At 23.1% G+C, this 13,448-nt stretch overlaps 1 protein-coding gene across 1 annotated transcript in view; it reads right to left on the minus strand.

Moving 5' to 3' along the window:
• LOC117172825 (gem-associated protein 5) overlaps window positions 1-13,448 on the minus strand; it is a 104,319-nt gene that overhangs the window by 30,090 nt on the left and 60,781 nt on the right. Inside the window, exon 7 of the mRNA XM_033361069.1 lies at window positions 10,055-10,527. Coding sequence (XP_033216960.1) covers window positions 10,055-10,527 — 473 coding nt within the window. The remainder of the gene's footprint in view (window positions 1-10,054; window positions 10,528-13,448) is intronic.

Below are 13,448 nucleotides of genomic sequence, written 5' to 3' on the forward strand. Positions count from 1 at the left end.
GCCAATTAGCACAAATGGTAAGTTCCGACAGTGCCTACAAGTGTGCCTACTGGCCGCTAAATGGCAATACCGGTTTCATATGTATACACCTGGTAGTTCTTGGGAGCTCTAAGTCCTACCTAGAGATCCTTGATGGCGAGCGTCTCGCTCTGTCTAAGAGCTTGCTCATTTTTCCGCATTTAGCGATGCAATCCGGCACACAATCATGTTTACTCATGCGAATACCTCTGTTTTATAAAAGAATCTTTGCACAGCTCAGACTATCAAATATACATGTTTGCCGAATTCTGATTGACCGTGGAAAGTATGTTTTTAATATAGAAGAGAGATGTAGGATTTGCCACCTCGATAATGAGACTTTGTACCACATTTTATCTGATTGCCCGGCTTGTCAGCACTTGTTTGAGTCTAAGTTTCCCACCAAGCCTACAGATGTACACGCCTCCGATAAATGATTAGCTATATTGTCTTTCGTTCACTCTGCCACTGTTAGAAAATTTGTTAACTTAATTGTGAAGATTATCAGCGAGCGTTGGAGATCATTAGATAGCTTATAATAGTTTTAACCTAGTATTTATGTATGTGTATGCGTCTGGATATACGAGATTTATGTTTTTAGATATCCCTATGAAACTATCCTTGTATGTACCGAATGTTCTATAGACAAGTGTAAATAAATAAAAAAAAAATTCATGTATTTTGTTGAAAATTCGTTTTTAGTAGAAAATTAACTTTTTGTATAGAAAATTGATCTTTTAACTTGAAAATTCAACACTTTGTTTGCAATTTTCTCTCTCATGACAAAAAAATCTTTCTTAGTTGGAAATTCATGTTATGCTCAAAATTTTTCTTTTTTGGTTAAAAAATGATCTTCTTTAGTTGAAAATTCAACTGGTATTACCTTTTTTCGTAGAAAATTATTCTTCTTTCTTGAAAATTCATAAATTTGGTGTAATTTTTTTTTCATTGTTGAAAATGATAATTTTTTTAATTGAATATTTAATTATTCCATTTTTTCGTGAAAATTGGTCTTTTCTAGTTTAACATTCAATTATTTAATTGAAAATTGATCTTTTATGTTAGAAATTCGACTATTGGGTTGATGTATTGGTTGATGTATTTCGTTAAAAATTCGTTTAATTTTTTTGGTTTGAAATCCATTTTTTTAATGACGATTTTACTTCTATATTTTTGGTTAAAAATTGATCGTTTTCAGTTAAAAATTCAAGTATTTGGTTCAAAATTCATGTATTTTGTTGAAAATTCGTTCTTTTAGTAGAAAATTTAATATTTTGAATAAAAAATTTATCGTTTTGCTTGAAAATTCAACACTTTGTTTGCAATTTTCTCTCTCTCATGACAAAAAAATCTTTCTTAGTTGGAAATTCATGTTTTGTTGAAAATGTATGTATTTTGTTGAAAAATCGCCTTTTCTGATAGAAAATTAATCTTCTTGTTTGTAAATTCATCTTTTTGATTGAAAATAAAACAACTTGTTTTAAAATTTAACTATTTCATTTACGGTTGAAAACTGGTATTTTTTAGTTTAAAATTCAACTATTTGGTTAAAAATTGATCATTTCTAGTTAAAATTTCAACTGTTTGTTTGAGAATTTATGTAATTTATTAAAAATTCGTTTTATTTTTTTATGCAAAATTAAATTTTTAAATTGAAAATATTACTGTTGAATATTTAACTAGAAAATTTAAATTTTCAACCAAAAAGATAAATTGTCAAGCAAGAATAATTAAAAAAAAAAAAGAAACGAATTTTCAACAAGATGCATAAATTCTCAACAAAATAGTTGAATTTTTAACTAAAAAAGATCGATTTTCAAGAAAAGAGTTGAATTTAGAACTGAAAAAGGTCTGTTTTCAACTCTCTCATGACTCTTATTTGGTTGAAAATTGATCTTTTCTCGTTAAAATTTCAACTACTTATTTGAGAATTTATATAATTTATAAAAAATTCGTTTTATTTTTTATTTAAAATTAATTTTTTTAACTGAAAATGTGACTCTGCTATTTTGTGTTGAAAATTGATCCTTTTAGTTGACAATTCAAGTATCCGGTTCAAAATTCATGCATTATGTTGAAAATTCATCTTTTTGCTTGAAAATTGAACAGTTTGTTTGTAATTTTTTTTCTCTCTCTCTTGACTGAAAAATCTTTTTTAGTTTAAAAATTCAACTCATGTTTAAAATTTGTCTTTTGTATTTGAATACTTATTTTTTTTATTTAAAAATTTAACTATTTTGTTGTAAGATCATGTATTTGGCTGAAAATCCTCAATAATCGTTAATATTAAATATAAAATAAACTTGATAATCAATTTAAAAAAAATTTAAATACGTTGTAAATTACGATATTCTAAGTTATTGTCCATATTTTCATTTTTCTTATCTCTAAAAGTGTGAAAAATTTTTCAAATTATAGTGTGGTAGAAGAATATTAAGAACATAATTATTTTCCAATGTTAAAAAATAATTTAAAATTTCCAACGAAAGGAACTAATTTTCAACACAAGGGATTAATTTTCAAATAAATCGATGAATCATCATAAAAAAATAATGATTAATAAGAATATGAACAATTTTCTAACCAAATAATAAATTATTTAACGAAAAAGATGATTTGTCAACGAAAAATGGAATACTAGACTTTTCAAACAAAAATAAGAAATATTTTTTTAACAAAGTAATTTAATTTTTTTAACGAATAAGTTTAATTTTCGATAAAAAAGGCGACAATTAATCAAAATACATGCAATTTTGATCCCAAAAGGTTAATTTTCAAACAAATTATTAAATTTTCAACTAAAAAAATTAATGTTTAACTAAAACAAGAAAATTTTCAATTAAATAAATTAACTTTCCACTTATATGATGAATCTGTAACCCCCAAAAACGGAAGTTTTAAACAAAGAAGACTGAATTAGCAACAAAATATATACATTTTCAACCAGAAATGGAATATTTACATATTCAGTTAAAGAAATATTTTTTAACGAAAAAGAAACGAATTTTCAACAATTGAAATTAATTTTCAACTAAAATGATAAATCTTTAACAAAAAAATGTATCTTTAATAAGAAATGACGTATTTTTAACCAGACAATAAAATTTTTAAGAAAACAGATGAATTATCAACAAAAAATGTAATGGTACACTTAAAAAAAAAAATTAACAAAGGTTTATTTTCTATAAAAAAAGACGACAATAATTATTCAAAATACATGCATTTTAAATGAACCAAAAAGAGAAAATTTTAACAAAACAATCGAATTTTCGGGCAAATAAATAATTTTGAACCCAAAAGATTTATTTTCAATCAAATTATTGAATTTTCAACTAAAAAAAAATTAATATTGAAGTAAAAAAGGAAACTTTCAATTAAATAAATTAACTTTAAAGTTATACGATTAATCTTCAACCTCAAAAAACTGAAAATATAAACAAAAAAGACGAATTGGCAACGAATATATATACATTTTCAACCAGAAATGGAATATTCAGTCAAAAAATAGCTTTTTAACAAAAAAGAAACGAATGTTCAACAATTGGAATTAATTTTCAACTAAAATTATACACCTTTTACAAAAAAAAGAATGTTTAATAAGAAATGACGAATTTTTAACCAAATACTAAAATCTTTAACCAAAAAGATGAATTATCAACAAAAAATGTGATGGTAGACTTTTCAAACAAAAAAATAAATTTTAACGAAGATGATTTATTTTCGATAAAAAAGACGACACTTAATAAAAATACATGCATTTTTAACCATTTATTGCATTTGTAACCAAAAAAATGAAATTGTTGAATTTTTGACCAAAAAGAGACATTTTTAACAGAATAATCGAATTTTCAGGTAAATAAATAATTTTGAACCCAAAAGATTTATTTTAAAATAAATGATTAAACTTTCAACCAAAAAAATTAATTTTTAACTGAAAAAAAGAAATTTTTAATTAATTAAATTAACTTTCAACTTACATGATTAATATTCAACCCCAAAAAAGTTAAAATATAAAACAAATAAGAATTCGCAACAAAAAATTTGTACAGTTTCATCCAGAAATGTAATGTTCACATATTCAGTCAAAGAATAGTTTTTTAACGCAAAAGAAACGAATATTCAACAATTGGAATTAATTTTCAACTAAAATGATACATCTTTTACAAAAAAAAGAATGTTTAATAAGAAATGACGAATTTTTAACCAAATACTAAAATCTTTAACCAAAAAGATGAATTATCAACAAAAAATGTGATGGTAGACTTTTCAAACAAAAAAATTAATTTTAACGAAGATGATTTATTTTCGATAAAAAAGACGACACTTAATACATGCATTTTTAACCATTTATTGCATTTGTAACAAAAAAAATGAAATTGTTGAATTTTTGACCAAAAAGAGACATTTTTAACAGCATAATCGAATTTTCAGGCAAATAAATAATTTTGAACCCAAAAGATTTATTTTAAAATAAATGATTAAACTTTCAACCAAAAAAATTAATTTTTAACTGAAAAAAGGAAATTTTTAATTAAATAAATTAACTTTCAACTTACATGATTAATCTTCAACCCCAAAAAAGTTAAAATATAAAAAAAAATACGAATTCGCAACAAAAAATTTGTACAGTTTCATCCAGAAATGTAATGTTCACATATTCAGTCAAAAAACAGTTTTTTAACGCAAAAGAAACGAATATTCAACAATTGGAATTAATTTTCAACTAAAATGATAAATCTTTAACAAACAAAAAAAATGAATCTCTAATAAGAAATGACGAATTTTCAACACAATAATACAATTTTTAATCAAAAAGATGAATTGTCTATAAAAAAAAGGCGACAATAATCAAAATACATGCATTTTTAACTAAACAGTTATTGCATTTGTAGTAAAAAAAGACTAAAAAAAGGAATTTTCAACAAAATAGTTAAATATAGTAATATAAACATACATTTACAAATAAAAAATTATTGTTATTCAATTTTGTATTGCAATTTAAAAAAATGTAACGCACTCTCGAATTTATGTTTCTGCTTTCATTAAAAAATTTAACCAATCAAAAAAATGCAATGCTTCTCTTTTTTCACGTGTAGAGCAAACCTGAAAAAGAGCTAGAACTATCTTTTACTAATTTTTGAAATCCCTAGAGACCCGGAAACAGCATTAATAATTTTTCCACTCAAGGCATGTAAAAATTAAATTTTTTTATATAACAATTTTTTACGCTTTAATAACTAATCAGGAAAACTTTATATTGTCTTAAATAAATGTGTATAAACTCATAGAATACAAATAATGTGCTTATTAATCCATTTATTTGTTATAAACTAATTTTATGAACAAATTGACCAATAATCTTATTATCGGTAAAAAAAAATTTTGGCTAAAAATGCTTCACATTAATGTAGGAATGACATTTAATAACAAAAATACTTTAAAAGTTTATAATAACCGCTGTGATAAACAATATTTTTGTGGCAAAATATTAGAATTTGAGATTTTTCAAATTATAATTTTCTTCAATGGCTAGAACGACTTCTGGTAATCTTTAAAATAATAAATATTTAATAACATTTGATAAAATATAACAATTTAAATTGTTGTAAACAAATTAGATAAAGAAGTAGAAAATTTTGGTCCTTTCGCATAAAAATTTTTTTCTGCACTGAAAATGTGTTAAACTGTTGAACGAATGACTGATAGTCACAAAAATATTTGAAAAGTTAACAATAACCATTGTTATAAATAATTCTTGTGACAAAATATTCAAAGGTAAGGTTTTATCAAAATTTTTATTTTCTTTAGTTGCTACAATGGCTCCGGATATTCCTAAAAAAATGTATCTTTGATAACATTTAGTAGAATATAACAACTTACATGTTTAAAAACAATTTACAAAAACAATTTCTAAATGTTGGTAGTTTCACTTGGAAAAAGTCGTCAATGAAAATTTAAATTTGATAAAATCTTAAGTTTAAATATTTTGTCACATAAATTGTTAATAACAATGGTTATTGTTAACTTTTCTAATATGTTGGTGACTAGCAGTCATTTGTCCAATAACTTAAAACATTTCCAGCGCAAACAAATAATTTTCATGCCAAAGGGCCAAAATTTCCAATCTGTTTATCTAATTTGTTTAGAAAAATTTTAATTGTTATATTTTATCTAATAATATTAAATATTTATTATTTTAAGGAATACCTGATGGAAATTATAATTGCAAAAATCTCAAATTCTAATAATTTGCCAAAATAATTGTTTATCACAGTGGTTATTATAAAATTTTAAATTATTTTTGTTATTAAATTGCCATTCGTATAATAATGTGAAGCATTTTTAGCAAAAACAAAAATTTTTTTACCGATAATAAGACTATTTGTATATATGATGTTCGGTTCAATTTAAATAAATATATACATTATATTAAATAATATTAAATCCATTTTCTCATTTATCAGACTTGTCATTGACTTTTTACCAAATAATTCCCTCCAAACATTTTAATTAAAATTACCATTACTTTTTTAAAATATTTCCTTCAAAACTCGAAATTGTTAAGATTTTAAAGGTACAAAGATTCTTCACTTTGCAACTGATGTTGTAGTCTTACATATTTTAATTATTATAATATTTATATTGAATATAAGTGATATATTTATTACTTCTTCTAATCATGTATATGTTTTAAATAATTTTCTCATTGAGGAATTATATATTGTTAATTTTTTCATTAGATCCGTTAATAATTTTAACAATAAATAATTTGTTTAACTGCAACAAATAATCAAATCAATAATATGAGTAAAATAAATCATAGAAATATGAATTTCAAACTGCTTTTTAAAATGTATTTTAAAATTAAATTTTATTCATATTAAACTACATATTTTTATGACTTTTTCTATTTTTAAATAATAAGTAATGTTTACTCTTATTTTTTCATGTATATATTTTTTGATTATTTGCAAACAGCATCAAGTTTTTAATTATTTTTGCTTTTTGTGGCGCCATCTGTTGGTTTAGTTTGACCGACATTTCCCCTCCGGATCGTAAGAAAACTACTACTACACACACATACACGGTCGAGGCAGGGGGGGGCATTATTTTAATTTGTGTCTTTATTTTCACTTTCAATATCAGCTGTTATTTTTGATAATAAATTTTTAATTAGTTTATTCATTATTAAAATAATATTTATTTCAAGTCTATCTTAAAATTGCACTCTTTTCAATAATATAAACGATTATTAAATTAATAGATGTATTGCGAAATCATCAAATTTAATAATATTATTATATAAATTACAATTAAATTTTTTATCAAAACGTAAAGTTATTATAAGCTAAATTACAATTAAATAAATTTATTATATTAAAGTTTTAATTATGTTAAAGATTTAATGCTGAAAAACTTATTATTTTTAGATTAAAATTAAATATTATCGTATGTTTATTTTAACGTTATCTAATCAAAATTTATTAACTATTTAATATTTGAGCTATATTAATTCTAAATTTTACATAATTGAGTCATAAAAAATTTTTTTTTCGTTCACGTTTTAGTTATGATAATAATATTTTCATGAGTTCTATATTAGCAAATTATAAAGGTTAATAATATTATGTTATACATGCCCTATCATTTTTTATACTAATATTATATTCATATTTCATATTTTAAAATTATTTACAGAATTAAAATTAAATATAATTTAAATAAATTTTAAATTGGTTTATTCATTGTTAGAATAATAATTTTTCAAATTTTATCTTAAAATCTAATTTTGTCAAATAATATAAAAGATTACTAAATGAATAGATATATTTTAAAGTCATTAAGTTGAATAATATTATAATATAAATTAAAATTTAATAATAAAAAATAAAATATCAAATTAAATCAAGATTGGATTTAAATTGTTTAATATTTAGTTTGTTATGGTTATTAATAAATTAAATGTAGAAAAATTCAGTTTTAAATTTGAATGAGAATATAATGTAAACATTATTCGAATGTTTTCATTAAAATAATTTTGTAATGCTTTTCATGTTGTGAAATGATTAATTAATTATCAACTCATTTTACAAAAACTCACATTTTCTGTAATTAGTCTAAGAGTTTGTTAATAAAGAAAAAAATTATATTATTTCAATTAGATAATTTTTCAAATGATTCTGATATACTGAAATGTGTCTTTGCATTCGATTTTTCAAATCATATGAAAATACGTTTGCTTTCTTTCTGAAATTAGTATCAAAAGTTACCAATAAAACAGATTTTCAAAAATGAATGTGATATTAAAAAAAAATGTAGAGTAAACATTTTTCCTATGTTTGAATGAAAATGATTGTTTAATGCTTTTTAAGTTATCATTTAGCAAAAAAGCAATGAATTGTTAGATGACTAATTTTTTCACAACACCGAAATAGATAAAGATTCAATTATAAATTTTTTTGCTACTATATTATAATTCCGGAGTTTTTAAGAAGAAAAAAATGTTTTCTTTTTTTACATCTGGGTAATCATTTTTTTAATTGTCAAAGAGATGAGTAAAATAAAATTATCGAAAGAACTTATTTTAAGAATTTGAACAATGAGAGCGTTTTAATAATTTTGAAAGATTTTGAGAATAATTTTTTTCAAACAGTTATGGGAAAATTTTAAGTAGTTAATAATTAATTCTGAAATAATAATTGTTAATTTGGGAGATTTCAAAATTGTTAAAAAATAATATGGAAGATTTTAATAAAATTATTTCCATTTTCCGTGATTTAATGAAAATTTAGATAAACTTAATTTTTTAGAGCATCAAGAGAAGGAAAAATGTATAGTTTCATGGGAAAATTCCAAACAATTTTTTTTTAATGAGTTCTAAGAGCTCATTAAAAAGATTCAAAAACTTTTCATATTATTTTAAAAAATAAAAAAAAGGGTTAATAAGTGTTTGAAGCAACATCGTGCCAACATAAATAATTCTAGAAAAAATTTTAGTAAATTTAAGAGATATTTACAAGTTTGAATACCATTAAAAAACAATAAAAAATTATAAGATACTTTAGGACTTTTTGGAAAATTTAGGATAATGACATAAATTCTTAAAGTTCCCAAAACAATTTCTTAATAATTTTTTATTTGAAAAATGAGCTTCAGCAGAAAATTCAAAAAAGATTTTAAAACATCAAATATTTCCTTAAATTTCGAGAAAGAGTACAAGATTTTAAGCAAAATGTTTAAATTTTGTAACGTTAAAAAATAAAAAATAAATTAAATCATAAAATTCTATAAATATTCCGAAAATTTACAAGAATAAACAAGATTTTTAAACTGCAGAAGATTTAAAAAAATTTTTGAGGCAGCAGTTTAGATTTTAAATAACTTTTCTAAATTTCAAGACAAATTTCAGTCAGATAAAAATATTTTTAAGAATTTAAGAAGTATTGTGTAGATATTTAATTCTAAAAGGGCTCGAACTTTTCCTATTATTTTGTAAAATCCCGTAAAACATATATTTTTCTTAATCCAGATTTTTTTTGGCGAGTCTGAAATATGATTTTTCAAAATTTTAAGAAAAATTGTATTCATTTACAAATGTTTTTAGGAATTCAAGAGGCTTTGAATAGACTTCAAATATTTTAAACCTTGGAAGCATTTCCGAAAATTTATGAAATATTTATTATTTCTCCTGAAATTATAAAAGACCTAAATATCTTTTGAAAAGGCTGAAATTTTTCTAATAATTTGTAAAATCCTGTAAAATAAAAAAAATATATATTTTTTTAATCCTCTGCATTCTTTTTTTGACACATCTTGAATATTTGAAAATCTTTCATAATTGTCTCATAAAAATGGTAAAACTTATATAATTCTTTGAAAAAATGCTGATACTTCTTTCCTTGTTAATAAATTAAAAATTTGTGGGAAGGTAAAATTGTTTAAAATAAATAATAGAAAATTGAGCAAATTATAAAAATGAGTATAAGAGTGAGCGCGCGCACATAATAGTCTAGTATCAAAATAAAATTCAACATACTTGAACAGTATTATCGTAACTTCCGGAAACCAAATATCCACTCTGATGAGGACTCCAGGCGAGAGAAACCACCCTTTCCGAATGTCCCGATAAAGTGGCAACCGTTCTGTAAAAAGCCGCAGCAGGCTCTTTCGCCTCTTGATTAGAAAAATCTGGGACAACTTCTCCATTTTCCTTGGCTTCGGGATTCGATTTTAAATCGCAGATATCGAAAACGGTAATTACGGCACTATTAAAAGCGACTGCTAAATAATTTTGCAAAGGCGACATCGACAAGTCGGTCGCTGTACTTTCTGGATGCCAGACCAAACAGTGAACGGCCGTTCTCAAGGGATTGTAAATCGAGCCCTCGAGTTCCTTCAGATTTCGATCGAAGAAGGAAATTTTTCCGTGCTCGAAACCCACAGCCATGTATGAGTAATCCGGCTTCCAGGAAAATTCCGTACACTCTTTCTTTATCACTGATTTCGGTTCTACAAAGAAAATTCCAATTATTTTCGTCCGGGAAAAGAATAATAACCGGGTGGGTCATCTCCCGGTTCTCAAACCATTTTTTCACGGTCAGTGATATTTAAAAAATCGAATACTAAATCTTTAAATTGTTTCACTCCGAGCAGTGAAAACTGAACTGCAAATGAAAGTTCTCGAATTGAAAATCTTGAATTTTAAACTTTGGAACTATAATTTAGACGTAAAATGCAACATTTTTTAATTAAATGCAGTTAAACTGACAGATATTAACAATTTTAGTACCATTTCAAGCAATTTTAAATTCGAATTTCAGCTTAGAATTGATTAAAAATCACAAATTCCCTGTTTCAGTAATCGCAGTGCCTATTGTCGTCAAAAAAGGTGAATAGGTGACATTTTTGTCTAAAATAGCCTCTGAAAATGGAGTATTTACATTTCCACTGAGAATTTGCAATTTAAAAAAAACTAATTTTTTCCAAGTATATTGAATTTATTACCTCTTAGTTAAATCCGTTACGAAATGGTTAAATTTTTAAGCAAAAAGGATAAATAGTCTGCATTTTTAAACCATAAAAGTTCAATTTTTTAACAAAAAATTAAGTAGATGAATTTCTATCAAAAAAATGAATTTTCAATTTAAAAAACAGCAATGAAAACGAATTTTGTACCAAATAGTTACTTTTATACCAAATTTTTAAATTTTCAATAGACTAATACTCAACAAAAATAGATAAATTTTCAACAAAAAGGTTGTATTTTTAACCAAAAACTCAAAAAGAAATGAAGTTTCTACCAAAAAATGAATTTTCTACCAAGAAAAATTTTTCAATCATGAATGAAAAATAATGTTAACCAAACTGTTGAATTTTCAACAAAAAATCTTAATGTTTATCAAAAAACTTTATAATTGATATTTCCACAACCAAATTTTAATTAGAAATGCTTAATTCCTTAGAAAACAATTTAATTTTGAAATCGAGAACATGAAATAACAAAAAGTTTATTTACAATTAATCAGTTGACTTTTTTAAAAAAATATTTGAATTTGCATTAAAAAAAAAACATTTTGACAACAACAAAAATTTGTTTATTTTATTTTTTAAACAAAAACGAACTTATAACTAAAATTATGAATCTTTAACGAAAAAAATGAAATTTGAAAACATTCGTTCAACTTTCAAGCAAGGAGTGGAATTTTTAATGAATCATTTTTTGGTTCAAAATTCTACTATTTAGTTAAAGGTTTAATTATTTTGTTAAAAATTAAAGTCTTTTGTTAAAAAGTAATCGTTTTTAGTCGAATATTGATTTTATTTGGTAGAAAATTCTCATTTTTTGGATGAAAATTAATTCCTTTTATTTAAAAAGTTTTATATTGTATTTTTGTTTAAGAAATAATCTCTTTGAATTAAAAAACATACTTTTTGTGAAAATTTAACAATTTTGTTGAAAAAGTCATCGTTTTTTGTAAAAAATTTATACTTTTGTAGAAAATTAATATTTTTTGATTGAAGATTTATTTTTTGGTGGAAAAATCTTCTTTTTTTTAGTTCTTACAAATTCTACTTTTATGTTAGAAAGTTAATAATTTTTATTTAAGTCTAATATTATATTTTTGGTGTTCAGTTCAAAACTCTGCAAAGTCGTTGAAACATTAATTATTTTAATAAAAATTCAACTAGTTTCTTAAAAAGTTACATTTTTTGTTTAAAATTAATATCTTGGTTCTAAAAATCTATTATTTGGTTCAAAATTTATCTTTTTTGAGTGAAAGTTAGTTCTTTTGATAAAAAACAAAACAAAAAAGTATCATATTTCTGTTCCAGAATTAATCTGAATTCAACTATTTTGTTAAAAAGACATATTTTTTGTCGAAAATTCATCCTTTTTTAATTGAAATTTCTCTTTTACTTAAAAAATCGGCTTTTTGGGTTGAAAATTTAACTATTTTTTTAAAAAGTAATTTTTTTAAATCAAGATTTCAACTGATTTATTGAACACTTGTATTTTTGGTTAGAAAATCCATCCTTTTGGTGTAAAAATCCTCATTTGTTAGAAAAGTCATATTTTTAGTTGAAAATTCATCTTCCTTGCTTGATAATTAAACTGGCTTGTAAGATATACATATTTTCAAATTAAAAATTAAAAATTGTGTTTGAAAAATACAACTCTTCCTGGTTAAAGTTTAAACTTTTGTCGCTGACAAAAGATGAGAAACCAATTGTAAGAATTAGATTTTTTGGTAAAATTCCCTGTATCAATTCATAATTTAAATTTTTTTTCAAAAATACCTTATTTCAACACATAATAATTTTGTTTGAAAAATTCAATTTTCCATTGGGAATCGCTATTCTCCTGAAAAAATTTTAATTCCAGCTTAGAATTGGTTAAAAATTGAAAAAACTTTGTTTAAATTCAGAATTTTAATTCTTAAATCAAATTCTTGATTTCAACTCTGAGATAAAATTTCTTTTTTAAAAATCCTTATTCAAATCCGGAATTTTAATACTTTTGGAAAATTTTCCGTTTCAACTAAGGATTAGAATTTTTTCTAAAATTCCCTGTTCCAATTCATAATTTAAATTTTGTTCTAAAATACCTCGTTTCAACCTAGAATTATAATTTTGTGTGAAAAATTAAATTTTCCATTGAGAATTGTTATTCTCCTAGATAAATTCCATTCCAAGCTCAGAATCTGTGACAAATTAAAAATTCCCTGTTCAAATCCAGAATTTTATTTCTTTATTTCCAGTAAGAAATAAAATTCTTTTGAAACAATCCCTGTTGAAATCAAAAATTTTAATTCGTATAGAAAATTCTCCATTTCAACTGAGAATTCGAATTTTTTGTAAAATTCCCAGTTCCAATTCATAATTTAAATTTTTTCAAAAATACCTCTTTTCAACACAGATTAATAATTTTG

The sequence above is a fragment of the Belonocnema kinseyi genome, chromosome 5 (genome assembly GCF_010883055.1).
Source record: "Belonocnema kinseyi isolate 2016_QV_RU_SX_M_011 chromosome 5, B_treatae_v1, whole genome shotgun sequence".
NCBI classification, from domain to species: domain Eukaryota; kingdom Metazoa; phylum Arthropoda; class Insecta; order Hymenoptera; family Cynipidae; genus Belonocnema; species Belonocnema kinseyi.